Below are 16,371 nucleotides of genomic sequence, written 5' to 3' on the forward strand. Positions count from 1 at the left end.
ATGGTTGAAAGGGCTTCCAATTGATGGGAAGCAATATTATAGGGATGTGCAGAGACGTCCTAAACTAACCAATGCTTATAACAAAAGGTCGTATCCGGCTAGTGTTAGGCAGCAACCATTGATGGTTGAACCAACAGTTGATAAAATGCATTCTAAATGTAAGAGGCCTTTATATGAATCCAGGCCACCTAATTATTACAGAATGGAGAGCAGTCATTCTGAAAGGAGACTGGAGAAAGGTTCAGTTTATGGGATCAAAGCCAGAGATTGGCCCCCTAGACCAGCCTCACGCAGGACAGAAAGTGGCCACCTTCATCGAAGGCCTGAATCAGGCCCAAAACATGAAGTCAGGGCCAAGCAGTTGCCTTCACAGCCAGCTTCGAAGATGGATTCGAAGGTAGAAAGAAGCAGTTCAACATCTGGGTCAGCAAGTTCGTGGGTATCTGGAGTTCCAAATTGGTTTGTGATGCAGAACAAACCTAGGGAAGTGTCTACCCAAAGAGATGTTGTTGGAAGCCAAGGTAGGATGGTCAAACCTCCCTTGGTGGCCCTAAACAATTGGGTATTGCTTAAACACCCAAAAACAAAGGAACCAGATATGATCCCAGTAATTTCGAGATCACAAAGGAGAAAGATTCAGCGTAGGTACACTCAGTACCAGAAAGACCTGAAAGAAAGTGGAGAGAGCTCTTCATTGGTTGAGACAAAAGGAAAGAAGAATCCAAAGTCAGACCATACTCCGAAACCAACTCTACAAGGCAAGGTGGTTTGCAGCAGAGAACAGTTAGCCAAAGTTCATTCTGAACTAAAAGCCAGAGAGAAGTCCAGCTTAGCGAGATTGGAGAAAGCTTTGATGGAGAGTGATAGCGAGACAGAAGAAGAAGTTGGCGTAGGCCAAAAGAAAGAAATGGTAGAGAAAGAAATGTTCGAAGCCTTCATGGCTGAACAAACATTTTTGGTTGAAAAGCCAGTTGAGAAAAACCATTCGAAGGAGTTTATTAGCAATGAAGTGCCAGAATGCAGCATGGAAGATGCTTCTGAAGTAACTGAACAAGGTGGCCAATAGGGGAAACAGGCGCGGCCAACCATCCAATTTGGCTCGTTTCTTCCAGTATCAGTAAATATGGTACATATACTACCTCATGAGTTCCAAGCTGGAGATGAGAACCAAGATGGTCAAGAAGTTGATCCAATTCTAGTCTCTAATGAAAACTCACAAGTGAGTATGGTACAAGATGATTCTGGAATGGCTACCCCAATGGAAACTGAATATGAGAGTGAAGAAGAGGTGAGCATTAACCTCTCATATCCTTTTGAATATCCCTTGAACTCTATGACACAACATGTCAAACCTTTGTATATCAAGGCTATCTTTGATGGGATACAATTGAACTGAGTCTTAATAGATAATGGGGCAACAGTGAACTTACTACCGAAATCTTCCTTGAAGAAACTAGGGAAAAGGAACCCCAGGTTAATCCCAACCAGCACAACAATTGTTGGCTTCGTTGGAGACAAACAGATGGCTCGGGAATTCTGCCCATCAACGTGAGTGTGGGAACCAGGGGCTGCATGACAGCATTCCTCGTAATCGACAGTAATGCTAAATACAATGCTTTACTTGGGAGAGATTGGATTCACACTAACAAATGTGTGTCTTCCTCTTTGTATCAGAAAATAATGATAGCCTTGGGCAATGGAGAGACAGAGGAAATTGATGCAGATCCTCAACCTTTCATAGCCTGTGCAGACTTCACAGAGGCCAAATTGTATATTGAGGGAGTGACACAACTCAGTATACTGAGGAAACCTGATGGCTCAGCCGAAGTGAAGGCTGATGAGGAAGTGACACACCTGAAGCACTTAGTCCAAGAAAGTGCTGATGAAGAGGTTATCGTTAAGGATGACAATGATGCCTGGTTGTAGGTAAAAAGATGGAACACAAGAAGCCAAGTCTTTGGCTCTAATTAAATTCTCAACATTGGATGTAAAATCAATAGTCCAGAAAGTGCAAGAGCAAGGGAAAAGAGCCGTGATAATTGGCTGCAAGCAGGAGCAGCAACAGGTCAGAGTTTTGGCCCTTGATAAATACTGTGCATTGGACATTGAAACAAAAGTCTAGGAAATACAGGAAGAAGAAGCCTTATGGACAGACTTTGTCTATGAGGAGGAGGGTAAAGATGTTGAATCAAAGAACCTGGGAGCAGAACATAGCAAGAAGATTGCTTTGAAGGAAGAAGGAATCAAAGAACAAGCTTCAGTAAGTTCTCAAACACAAGACCCCTTAGAGGAAGTGAATTTAGGGGAAGGTTCTATACAACAGCCCACCTATATAAGTGCTTGTTTGAATGTTCTGGACAGGGACCAGTTATTGGTTGTTCTGAAGAAATATAAAGATTGTTTTGCATGGTCTTATAATGAACTACCAGGATTGGATAGGTCAGTAGTGGAACATAGACTCCCTATGAAGCCTAATTTCAAGCCATACAAGCAAAAACCAAGAAGAATGAGTCCAGTAGTAATTCAGAAAGTTAAGGAGGAAATTCTTAGACTACTCAAGGCAGGCTTTATTAGGACAGCTAGGTATGTCGAATGGCTATCCAATATTGTGCCTGTAGTTAAGAAGAATGGTAAAATGAGGGTATGCATCGATTTCAGAAATTTAAATCTAGCAACTCCAAAAGATGAGTATCCTATGCCTATAGTGGATTTGTTGGTGGACAGTTCAACATGGCATCAAGTTTTATCAATGATGGATGGGCACTCTGGTTATAACCAAATCTGCATTGCGGAGGAAGATGTCCACAAGACAACATTCAGATGTCCTGGGAATATTGGCACCTTCGAATGGGTTAAAATGCCATTTGGCTTGAAGAATGCTAGGGCTACATATCAGAGGGCTATGAACACTATCTTTCATGACCTCATTGGAGGGTATTTAGAGTGTTATATTGATGACATTGTAGTTAAATCCCAATCCATGGAGGAGCATCTGTTTCACCTAGAAGCAGCTTTTGAAAGAATGAGAAAGTTTAAGTTGAAACTCAATCCTCTTAAGTGTGCTTTTGGCATATCATCTGAAAACTTCTTGGGCTATGTAGTACACAAGAAAGGAATACAGATTGACCAGAATAAAGCCAAAGCCATCATCGAAGCCAAACCTCTATCAAGTAAGAAAGAATTACAAAGGTTTCTTGGACAGGTTAACTTTCTTCGAAGATTCATTTCTAACACTGCAGGGAAAACTAAAGTATTTTCTTCCTTGTTAAGGCTGAAAGATGAAGAGGAATTTGTGTGGACAGCAGAGCATCAAATTGCTTTCAAAGGTATCAAAGCCTACTTGGCCAACCCCCTCCAGTGCTGATGCCACCAAAGGGTGATAAGCCCTTGAAGTTGTACATAGCTACAGCAGAAGATTCATTGGGAGCTTTCTTAGCCCAAGACAATGAATAAGGCAAGGAGCAAGCTGTTTATTACCTTAGTAGGTTTCTAAATTCTTGTGAATGTAAATACTCAACTGTAGAAAAGCTGTGCCTTGCATTGTATTTTGCTGCAATGAAATTAAGATACTATCTTTTACCTATAACTGTCTTGGTAATTGCAACCACAGATTTGATTAAGTACATGTTATCTAGACCTATGTTGAGGGGAAGAATTGGCAAATGAATGTTAGCCTTATCAGAATTTCATTTAGAATATGTTTCCCAAAAGGCAGTAAAAGGACAGGTTTTAGCCAATTTTTTGGCAGACCATCTATCTCAAACAGAAAGCCAAGAGATGATGGAACTTGGTATGGTTAGTGTTGAGCAATGGAAAATGTGATTCGATGGGTCAAAAGCCAGTGGCCGAACTAGAATTGGTATTGTGATTAAGTCACCACAAGGGGTAGAAACCACACATGGTTTCAGAGTGGATGAAGTTACTTGTTCCAATAACCAAGCTGAATATGAAGCCTTAATAGTGGGACTGGAAATTCTGATTGGATTACAAGTTCATGCAGTTGACATATTTGGAGATTCTCAGTTGGTGGTTAACCAAGTGAAAGGGATTTTCAAATGTCAAAGTATAAGCATGTTGCCATATTATGTTGTTGCATTACATCTGTTTTCTCAATTTCAAATAGCAAATGTAACTCATGTCCCAAGATTCTTGAATAGTAGAGCTAATGATGTGGCTCAGAAAGTTTTGAATTTCAAGAAAAGGGATAATGCTCAAAGGGACATAAGCCAAACAACATATCAGAAATCAATACAACCATTGAATAAAAAGAATGTGGTCTTGGAAGTCAATCATAATGACTTACAAGAACAAGATTGGAGGCATCCAATAATGCAGTACTTGACTGGCCCATCTTCGAAGGCCAGTAGAAAAATTAAATTACAATCTATGCAATACATGATGTATGGCAATGCTCTCTACAAAAGAGGGGGAGATGGTTTGTTGCTAGAATGCTTAGGCCCAAAAGAAGCATTAACAGCTATGGCTGAGGTTCATAAGGCATCTGTGGTGCTCATCAGCCTGGTGTGAAAATGAGGTGGTTGCTTCGAAGGCATTCCTACTATTGGCCAACTATCCTTAAGGACTGCATAGAATATGTAAAAGGTTGCCAGGCATGTCAAAAGCATGGCACAATAAGACATGTGTCCATAACTGACCTACATGCAGTAGTAAAGCCTTGGCCATTCAGAGGATGGGCCATGGATATGATGGGGAAGATACACCCACCCTCTTCGAAGCATGATTGTTTCATTTTAGTGGCCACTGATTACTTCACTAAGTGGGTCGAAGCTAACCCATACAAGACTGTAGACCAGATTGAGGTCATTGGATTCATCAAGGATTTAATCCATAGATTTGGCATCCCACAAACTATAACTATTGATAATGGGACTGTGTTCGATGGGAAAATGGTGAAGTCTTTTGTGGCAGAGTTTGGAATTAGCCTTGTTAATTCCACCCCCTATTATGCATAAGCCAATGGTCAAGCTGAATCATCCAATAAGTCATTGAAGAAAAGAATACAAAAGGTTGTGGAAGACAATCCTAGGAATTGGCATAACTTATTATTGGATGTATTGTGGGCTTATAGGACTTCCCCAAGGTCAAGCACAGGAGTTACTCCTTATGCCTTGGTATATGGGCATGATGCAGTGTTACCTGTGGAAATTAATGTTAAGTCTTTGAGGGTAAGATGCCAAGACCAGCTAGATCCTGAGCAATACCATCAGAGTATGTGCTTGGAATTAGAAAGCATAGATAAAGCTAGAATTCTGGCATTAAATAGCATTCTCTTTCAAAAGAAGAAAACAACCAAAAATTATAATAAGAAAGTCAAATACATTGGCTTTGATGAAGGTGATTTGGTATGGAAGACAATACTCCCAATAGGAATTAAAAGCCATAAGTTTGGTAAATGGTCACCTAACTGGGAAGGACCATATCAAATTCATAGAGTCCTGCCTTTTAGAGCATACCATTTGAGAAATTTGAATGGATACATACATCCCAAAAAGATTAATGGCAGATATTTGAAGCCTTATTTTCCAACTATTTGGGAGACACAAGGAATAGAATGAATGTCAAGTAAAAGAACACAAGAGTACTCAAATGATAAATCAGAATTTATTTTTTCATAAAGAGTTAAATACATTCTGCCATAAATTAGCCCAGAAATCATTACAATGCCTTAATTGTTCTTTTACAACAGACTTCCTATTCTTAAATGAAGAAACCAACTGAATGACTGCAGTCATTTCTTCCTTTTGATCGGCCAATCCTTGGTTAGTGATCTGCAGTTTGGTGTCAGTTCAAATTATGGCCTGGTTCACTATAGATAGCTCCTCCTCAAGTTGAGCTTTCCTCTCCAGTAGTTGAGTTCGAAAATGGGAGACAGAGGAATGCTGTTCCTTTAGCCCTGAGACTTCAGCATGTACTGAGGAAACAAAGCTCTGGTCTCTTACTAATTTCTCCTCTGCAGCCTTGGCAGCATGACAAATGTTGATGTAGAAGTCAATAGTAGCTGCTGCCTGAGATAGATGACTTGAGACATTCATGCCGGACTGCTCAACAACTTTGCAGCACTGAAGGAAACCATTTCTTATTATAGGCCTTTGTAAAGCCTCAAAAGGGATCCTTGAAAAAGATGTCAATAGTTCTAGACAGGTGTCCAAGTCTATCAGAGTTGAAGAAGGCTTGCTACTGGAGGAAGAGGAGCTCTCAAAAATTTCTAACAAGGAGTCAGCCAGAACTAATGGCTCAATCTTATCATTAACTGTTGGAGAGGTAGAAGGTATGTCGAAGAGACTGGCTAGCCTTGCTTCGAAGATATCTACCTCATCCGTGGACATGAGGGGTGCAAAAAGAGCTGTGGTGGAAAGCACAGAGGACTGCATGGGGATACGAGAAATAGGTGGAGCATCTTCAGCAGTCTCTATGGTCCTAGCCACCAATAGGTCACGGGAAGAAGGGCTGGAGCTAGGTAGAGGTAATAAACCATGGGTTGGAGAGTTGCCAGCACCCTTTATAAGAGAATCAGCTACCATCAGAGATGGAGCAACAGTTGGGATTTCCTTAGGAGAAGGAGGAGGAATGAAGCTCAAAGGGAAATTGAATTGAGATAAATCAAAAGTCAGATGAGGAAGATAGGGAGTCAACCCAATAGAAAGAAATTCAGGGATACTTGGCCTCAAAGAGGGTACAGAGAATGTAGGCCTAGGAAGTGGAAGTATTATCTGAATAGTCCTCACATTTTGCATCTGATCAACTTCAACTGAAACTGAGAGAGTCCTTATTGGAAGAATAGGCTTAGTAGTTGTTGCTGCAAAAGAAGAGATGTAAAGTAATGTCAAGTTTTAATACCAAAAATTTGATAAGGGAGAAACAGTAGAAGCATGAAAGAAATTACTTGTTTCAGAAGTGCTGGCAATGATGGGAGAACTACGAAGGGAGTAGTGCTCAGTAATGTGTTGCTTTCTTGCAGCCTCCCTTTGGATTGCATTAGCAACAGCAGCTTCATCTCTTAAGAACTGCTGCTGCCATCTCTTCTCAGCTCTTTGGAAAACAATTATGGCTTTAGAGTGTTCCTGCTCTACTGCCTTGGCGGCTGCCTCATGAACAGGGTCTTCGACCAAGTTAGAAGGAGAGACAGTCGTTTTCCTTTTCTTTCTTCTTGGTACTGGTATTTCCTGTTCTTTCTCAACCTCTCTCTCTTCAAGATGGGATTCAGACTCTTCAGGGGCAAGTTCCTTTTTTGCTGTTTTGGTAGCTGTCCTATGAGTAGTGTCTTCGACTGAATCAGCAGAAGAGACAGTCATCTGCTTTCTCTTTTTCCTCTGTAATGGTACCTCCTATTCTTTCTCAATCTCCCTCTCTTCGGTTTGGGATTCAAATTCTTCAGGAGTGAGTACCAGCTTTCTTTTCTTTTTCTGCTGTTGTTTGTCCTTGAGAGCAGCTAGAGTTTCAGCTCTCTTAGGAGATTCTTCTTGTGGAGATCCTGCACCAAAATGTGTGAATATAGAGGAAACAAACAAAAGAGTCAAAAAGAAAAAAGAAACTGGAAATACTTACCCTTTTTCAAAGTAGCTCTAGTAACTTTAGCTGGAGAGGGTGAGGCTGCAGGAGAAGTTGTGGCAGTTGTAGAAAGAGGGGGAATGTTCTCAATTGTTTTTGATTTAGCCTTCGAAGGCACTCCTAACCCTATCAGTAAATCATGAGGGTGTACTGATAGGCGCACTTCGATGTTGACTGTCCACCAGTTCTGGAATCTTTTCAAAGCCAAACCAGAGGGAAGAAATGGGACAAATTTGAACTCATACAATTCTTTCAGCAGTTTGAATGTTGCTGCCTCTAGTTTTGATTTGGGAATTCTCAAGTCTCTGGCCGTAAGATGGACATTCGAGAGACTGCAAAGTGGAACGGGTATCCCCTGAGTGAGCCCAAATTGCCTGGCAAATTGAGAAGGACAGTACACCTCAGATATACATTTGTAAGCTCGAGGATTTAAAGTGCCAATGAACAACTCCCTCGGTAGCAAAATTGAAGCCCACATATCTTTGTGTGGTGAGGTGGAGCACTCTTTATCAGCCAAAAAGGTTTGCAGCCAAGCAGGTCCTTTATTGGCATCAAAAGGACAAAAGAAGGTGGCAGATGGAGAAATAGGGAGTTGGTGAAAAAAGGTAAGGTAATAAGCAAAGGAAGCAGGATAAAGAACAATCCTAGCATATTTTTCCCCATAAGTACTAGGATCCTGAACAAGGAATTTTAGGCATTTCGGATGTAAATTAGTGAAATAAGCGAAGAGCCAGAGTTGGAGCACCCAGAGGGGACCTCCTTGGTTAACATCAAGTGGTTTTTCACAAAATTGGGAGCAGGCTCTGTAAACATGGCCTAAAAGATAAGGAGCAAGGGCTATGCGTTTTTTCAAAACAAGTGCCTTCGCAAGAGGAGCGAACTCAGGCATAATCCGCTGGGATGATGTACAAAAGAGAAATTTGCACAACCAGTATAAAATAAAGGAAAAAAGTTCTCTATCTCTCATGGGGCCTTCCCTTTTATTTTCAGCCTTTACAAAGTCACTGTAAGAGGAGTTTAAGGATGGAAGAGAAAATTTGACAGGGAGGTCTGGGTAGCTGGGAGTGAAAGGAGAGTCAAGGGGTGAAAGCCCTAAGAGATGGAAAATATCAAGAACGGTGGGAGCCATCATACCGCACCAAAACTGGAAGAAATTAAAAGCCATATACCAAAAACAAAGAGCAGCAGGAATCAAAAAGGGGTCTTCAGGGATGATGAACCTGGAAAGACAAAGGGTGTCAAGGATATAGAGCTCTTGCAGGTCACCTTCTCTCGCAGGTACAACTCTGTCATACCATTCCTCCCATTCAGTTCTCAATGTCGGCCAGCAACGATGAGGCCGGGTCATTCTCCAATTCCCCCAATCGAGCCCTCCTTCGTGGAGAAGAAAGTGGTCCTCCAAGCGAGGGTATAAAGCTGGAAGTTGAGCAGGAGCTTCCCGAAAGATAGGACCTAAGACATACTCCTGTTTGTTGCTGTGGCGAGGAACGAAGAGGCGTCCATCTATGGCGCTTAACCCATCAGTTGTTAGCTTAGTGATTTCCTCATCAATACATTTTTTCAAAGCCATGGTTGGGCTTATACGATCACCAGCAAGTACTTTCAGAGAGGAGGGATCCATTGGTAGTAAGCAGCAAGGAAGAGAGGGTTAACAGAAGAGAAGAGTTTGTGTGTTGAAAGAGCAAGCGATTTTAGAACACGAAATAAAAGGGTTTTAAAAGCCTTTGTGTCTGGAAAATATATCGCGTAAGTCGTTAAGTACTAAAAGTACGAATACGAAGAGTTTCCTTCAATATTGATACTTTTGGAGGGAAAAACACAGCCCAGATGTTGATCTCAGCTTCGAAGTAAAATATTTGGCTTCAAAACCAGATTTTGGCACCAAAAGTCAAATGACAACGGCTTCGAAACTACCAAGCCGGCTTCGAAGCACATTCCATGCCTAAAGATGTAAGAATACTCAAGTATTTGTTTACTTCAAAGGAATTAAAGACCTACTTTAGGTTTCTTAATCAAAGTAATGTCCTTCGAAACAAAACTTGAGACTCTTTAAGGATGGGAATTAGTGTTCGAAACATCAAAACCAATGGTTGGTATGTAGAAAGAGATTGTCTTTTGAACTAAAACAGCATGAACTGTTGTTCGAAGCAAAAAATGGTCAATTTAAAACTAATTGATCATACTAACCATAACCATATGTTGGTTATGATTAAAACAAGCTTTAAGGGGTAAGATTGTTAGATTCGAAGCACTAATTCAAAATGAAAATCAGCGAAAAACTGTTAACTATATTCCATAAGTTGGAAAAGTTCATTGTTGGTTCTTTTTAGTGTTTCATTGTAAACGATTGAGTCCAGATTCGAAGGATGAGATTGTTCAGTTCGAAACCCTGAATTTGCTTCTAAGACAAATGGAGACAATGCCAAGCAAAGAAAAGTTTTAGTTGTATTAAAGCAAAAGCAATTACATCGAATGGCCTTATTTGGGTTCAAACTCAAGCTCATAAAAATAGGGAATGGAACAAATAACAAGATCATGAAATTTAGTCCAACTATGATCAATAAATTTCTGTTATTTCTTTATTCTATCCTCTATTTCTTCTAACATTGGCTGCATGAGTTGACATGCTCTCACTTCGAAAAAGAGCTCTTCAGCCTTTATTTCGAATGATGTTTCTCTCAATCCTTGTTCCAATTCGTCTATATCCAAGTCATCCTAGTACGCAGAATCTTTATTCTTGAAATCATCGAATTCTTCAATGAAGTTCGCTGCTTCGTACTGGGCATGAATTCGAAGGGACGAGAGTTGGTCCAAAGAATGAGTGGTGGCCATAGAGGTCCGATGCCAGTGGAGAAGCAATGCAAGTTGGTCCAAGAACATGTGAAGCTCTGCTTGGGCGAAGGGATTGAGGACATGACCCAGAGTCAGAATATCACAAGCCCATCGAAGGTTCTTGAGGGGGACTTCGTTCTCAAGAACATTGAAAGGCAAGTGAGAGAAAGCCGCGAGCAGAAGTTAAGCTTGCTTCCGCTCAGCTGGAGTAGGGGAATGTGGAGGCTTGTAAGGTGGAAAGACCTTATCCGCAGAGAGGGCAAGCCTCAGTCTCTCTGTCCAGCAAGGATTTGGAAGAGGAGAAGGTGTGGATGCTTCTATTTCAAGAGATAGAGCAAAGGCAGAAGGAACAAGGGCATTAATGTAATCGAGCAAGTCAGAAGAATAAATTTTCGCCTTCTGGGCTAAGAATGATGGATTGTATCCTTGTGCCTCTTCTATGCGTCGGGTGGCGTGCACTATCTTTGTAGGCATGGAGGATGTGTACCATGCTACAGGCAGATTCTCCTCCAAACTGCGTCGATGGTCAATGGGCACGTAGGGGTAGACCACCGAGCTTCGCGCATAGGAAGGGAACTCTAAAGGGTCAGTGAACTCAACAAAATGATGGTTGATTCGCTCCCTTAGATCACAGGTCTCAGGTTTCGACCAGCTTGTCCAGTCAGAAGCCCCAGAGGAAGAAGAAGCTGCAGCTTTATCCCATGCAGAAGGTTGTGAAGAAGAGCTTCCCACGTCCATATTTGCGACTTTCTGAATCAAAGGATTGAGAGCAGTTCGTTCGAAGTCTAAGGGTGAGTCAGAAGAAGAACTTCCTATGTCCATATTTGTAAGTTTCTGAATCGAAGGATTAAGGGCAATGTGTTCGTAGTCCAAAGGTCGATAATTTGCAAAGGCATCCATGACCTGAATATAGAAAGGCGGGTAAAGGTGGCTAATTAATGCAGGGAGGTTCTTCCGAAGAAGAACAGCATTATCATATGACTCTTCGTGTGCTCGATCAATGGAGGAAAAAATTGATTCGGCCATAAAATTGTATCAGCCTGTTCGAATACTAAGGTGGTGGGGGTGTTCAAAGGGTTGAAAGAGAGTTTAATGCAGATGATGAATGACAGTTGCATTTCTGGAAGAATGCAAAGCCCATGCACGTTCTAAGACGTGGGAAAAAGGCCTCGATCCACTAATATCACCAAGTATTGGGTATATTAGTGCGGGGGTAATGTTGGCTACATATTTTGTAAAAGCCAATTACAATTCGACGCGTGGCAGAATAAGGGTAATACAAGGAGACTATTCAAGTCTTCGATCCTGATCGTACACGTGGCAGTTAGCATTGGTTATTACAAGATCTGAGTAGCAATGGATTAACGAAGAGATGCAAGGTGATATGGCTTCAACGGTTACTCACATTCAAATTCGAATTTAGGAGGGAAGTCTAACTGCAAGTGATGGGGTAGTGGAACTAATTATAAGGCAACATGATCAACGATCATGGAGAAGCAGTTCAACGATTTGAAATGCAGTTCGATGGTCATCCTTGAGAAGTATAAATAGCAGAGAAGGCCCCAGAAAAAAACCCCCAGACTCAGATAAAAAAAACCAGTCTTATTCTACTTTACATATTTTTCTTTCTAGTTTTACATTTCTTGTTCTTTACATTCCTGTTCTTTACATTCCTGCACTGCACTTCGTTCATATGAGTAGTTTCAAGTAGATTGTCGTTGTAAACCTCTACGAGGCTGAGTTTGGATCATTGTAAGTTTTTCATTCTAATGAAATGCTTTAGTTATTCTTCATTTAATTGATATTTTGCTTAAATTCTCCTAAATTAAGCCACCAGTAAAAGTCCTCTTCATTGAGGCTGAAAGAACTTAAACACAATTGTCTGATAATTGGTTGGCAATTAAACTTCTATAAGAACTGATTGATCCTTGCTGGCACGCTCGCAATTACAAAATAACCTTCAAAAGCTAAAAAGCCAACAGTAACATTCCTTCTATCTTAAAATATTAGTATTTTTTTTTTAATAGAAAATCTAATTAGTGTGTTTGGTTTGAGTTTTTTGAATTAAGTTTTTTGAAAACTGAGTTTTTTTGTTTTCATATTTTTTTTTAATTTTTAGTGAATATTTTTAAAATTTTAAACATTTTTTTTTACTTTTTTAGATGCACCTTGCTTAGATGTATCTAAAAAGTAAAAAATTTGTGAAAAATTATTTTTAAAAAATAATAAATACATAAAAATATAAAAAATGTATTGAATTCTCGTATTTTTTTTTTGTATTTTTGGTATTTAGTTAATTTTTAAATGGTTTTTTTTCAATTTTTTTTTTTACTTTTTAGGTATATTTATCTTAGGCATGTCTAAAAATTAAAAAAATTGCTCAATATTAAAAAAATTCAGTAAAAACAAAAAAATACAAAAAATAAGAAAATAAAAGTTTTTGAAAAATGATTACCAAGCATAGCGAATGTCTTTCCAAAAACATATAACTTTCTAAAATTATCTTTTTGTAGCATAATTATTACACTTCAAAACTATTAATATTAATGAATTGAAAAGAATGTCAAAATAGAAAATTCATATTATTTTAGTTCTTAATTTTTGAAAAACCACTAATATATTGGGATATTAAAAAATAGAATAAAAGACTAATATTTTGGGATAAAGGTAGTATCAAATTTTATTATGAGTTACAATTTGTTTGAAAATTGATTTTTTTAATGAATTAATTATTTTTTTTATAAAAAAAATACAAAAAAAAAATTAAAAAAATCTTACAATATCTAATGAACCCAATAAATTTCATTTCCATATTTTAGTAATCAATAAGTCCTCTAAATAATCTAATGAACACAATAGTTCTATTTGTGTAAAAATGACGATATAACATTACAATTTACGCTTGTGGATGCTAGTTAATACGCCTATGACCAAAATCACCATAGTTCAAAATTACACATTTGTCTAAAGTTTCCTAAGGGGTTTTTGTACTTTTTTTTGAATGATTGAAAAATCTCACATTTTAAGTTATTCCAAATTAAAACCCCACAATTTAAAATTACACATTTATCTTAAGTTTACTAAGGGGTTTGTAAAGAATCTTATATTTTAAGTTATTTCTGTACTCCTTTTGGAATGTTTGAAGAATCCCACATTCCAAAACAAAAAGATTTTCATATTAAAATCCACTCCAAATTTGATTAACATATATTGTGTATTTTACATCTCCAGCGCGAAAGAAAAAAGAAAAAGAAAAAGGGGAAGCAAAATAAAAATAAGGATATAACCGTAAATCAAAATTTCAAATAATATATTAGATTCACATTTTCAAAATTAATGAGACTAATTGGTCTATAAGAAAATCGTTGAAACTAAATGAATCACCATTCCTCAATATTTGATTTATAGATAAATTTTTCTTTTTTTCTTTTTTGTTAATTTTTTAATTATTTTTAATACATTACCAAAAGTGATGTTAGGCCATATTTATTTGGCTCTTTAGAGAGGAAGATTGGACTGATTGTTCTTGGGATTCACTTAAAGAGTATTTAGTTAGAAATATGAGTGAGGGGATTAACTATTCCTTTTGACTAGTAATCCTCGCATTGATATGACTATCAATCCCATGGGAAGATTTGGATTAGAAATTAATTTGGGAATGAGTGAATTTTAAAGTAATTTTGAAACAAAATTTATATTGTTTAGAGAAAAAATAATAATTATAATATTAAAAAAATACTAAAAATTAAAATATATTAATTTTATATATTAATACTATTTCCAGTGAAACCATCTTCAATGGTTACTCAAATTTAAATTTGATGAAAAATGAGTTATTTTCCTACTCTAATGATTGCATCCATTAGGTATCAAATTGAAATTTTCACTTTTCTTTCATAAACTGAGAACAAATGTGTCTTTAATCAAATCACTGTTCATTGTCATTGCCGATTGTCTCCTGAATGACCATATCAAGGTAAAAATTTGTGAAAAAATTGTAGTAGCCGATCGACCGCCCAATCACCAAAAAAAAAAAAATTTACACTGGCCGGTCGACCGGCCTGACATCCGCCCGGTTGATCGATATTCTGATAAAATTTTAAAATCCTCTGTTAAAACACTTGATATTAAAAGAAACTTTTACTATGAAAAAAATTGATACACCATTAAAGATAGTGAAAGAGCTCATATCATGCAGGTAGTGAAAGAGCTTATATCATCATTCGATATCATCGACTCCACAGACAATGACGACAACACAGCATTGCACGTAGCTGCTCACAGAGGCCAGTTAGCTGTGGTTGAAGCTCTAATTCTTGCATTTCCCTCGTCCATCTATCTAACAAACAATGCCGGAGAAACTTTCCTACATATGGTCATGTCTGGTTTTCAAACTCCCGGCTTCCATAGATTGGATCGACAGATTGAGCTGATGAAGAAATTAGTATATGGAAAATTGTTCAACACAGAAGGCATCATAAATGCGAAAAACAATGATGGCAGAACCGCTCTCCATGTAACCATCATTGGAAACATTCATTCTGATTTGGTGGAGCAACTGATGAGAGTTCGATCAATTGATGTGAATCTCCGTGATTTAAATGGCATGACCCCACTTGATCTTCTCAGGCAACGGCCACGTTCTGCATCGTTTGATATACTAACAAGACAGCTAATTTCAGCTAGAGGAATCTTCAGTTGCCAGGATTATACTGCAAGAAAAACCATTGCTTCCCACTTGAGAATGAGAAGTATTGGAAGGCCCGGCACTTCTTTCAGAATCTCTGACACGGAAATATTCTTGCATACGGGAATTGAAAATGCTTCGGAAGCTAGTGGTAGTGCAGGACCGAACTCATCTACCGATTTGAGTCAACACGACTCAACTGTTGAAAACCATAATGCATCGAATCCAACTACTCATAAGAAACAAGCTTCTGTAAATTATGCAGCACAGCGTTTGAAACGCATGCTCCATTGGCCCAAGATGAAAGAAAGAAAGAACGACAAGATCAAGAAAATGGTGGAAAGAAATTCAGCAAGTAATTTGGATGAAACTCCAATTCCACTACGACAGAGATTTTCAAAGCCCTCATCGCTCTAAGAGCTGTTTAAGCCAGAGGGAAAATCGAGATGGGGACCGTCGTACCAGAACAGTTCCTTCCAATCCTAACCCTGCACCTGGAAAAGATCAGAGAGCCAAGGCAGCACCTGCCGATCCTTTTTCGAGTGCGTCCAGCAAAAGTCAACAAACCTTGAAGTATCCGCCCCGAGGTCGCAGGGTCTTCCATGCCCTCTACATGCCTTTGTCTAAGGCCCTTCAAATCCTTGTCGAAAAAGGGCATCTCAAACCCCTCGAGCCTCGGCCTCTCCCAAGTCCCCTTCCAGCTAAGCATGATGGTATCCAGTACTGTGCATACCATCAACAAACCGGTCACAGCACCGACAACTGCTTCTGTCTTTGCCACAAAGTGCAAGATTTGATTGACAATAAAGTCATCCTCCCGCCATGCTCGGCAAAGTCTGTTACCACCGGGTTGGTGGATTTTGAGGATAATGCAAGTATGTGATCAAGGGTTGGACCACCTACGGGCGGCGCACGATTTACCTCGGATGTGGCGTATGGCACGCACTATTTTGAGCATTTGCGAATGCTAGTTTTATAGTTTCTGACTTGGGTGTTGAGTCAGTTTTGTAGTTTTGTTTTGAGTCAGTCTTTTCAATTAAGGGTCTGTCTTGTTGTATCGAGTCAGTCCTGTTGTACAAAGGTCGGGTGATTCCGGGGGTGCTACCTCGGGCATCACCATTTCGTTTTGCGTTTGTCTTTTCGTTTTGTTGTGAGTCTGTTTCTGCTTAGAGCCAGTTACACCAACCAAATTTGAATGGAACAGCAGTAATTTTCACACTCTTGCATTTGCTTCTGCCTTGTGCCGGTTGTGCCAAAAAATCTAGGACGAACTGGAGGAGTAT

General features: G+C 39.1%; 1 protein-coding gene across 1 annotated transcript; it reads left to right on the plus strand.

Moving 5' to 3' along the window:
- Nucleotides 1–14,593: 14,593 nt before the first annotated feature.
- On the plus strand, nt 14,594–15,505 carry LOC145799613 (uncharacterized). Its single transcript, XM_082889216.1, has one exon. It carries the CDS (start codon nt 14,594–14,596, stop codon nt 15,503–15,505), a length of 912 nt encoding a protein of 303 aa, XP_082745342.1.
- The last annotated feature ends 866 nt before the right edge of the window (nt 15,506–16,371 follow it).

This window comes from Camellia sinensis, chromosome 9 (assembly GCF_055761805.1).
Source record: "Camellia sinensis isolate YWXY chromosome 9, ASM5576180v1, whole genome shotgun sequence".
Classification (NCBI taxonomy): domain Eukaryota; kingdom Viridiplantae; phylum Streptophyta; class Magnoliopsida; order Ericales; family Theaceae; genus Camellia; species Camellia sinensis.

What these genes read in the sequence shown, in the direction of transcription:
- LOC145799613 (XM_082889216.1), top strand. Translation starts at nt 14,594, where the DNA reads ATGCAGGTAGTGAAAGAGCTTATATCATCATTCGATATCATCGACTCC.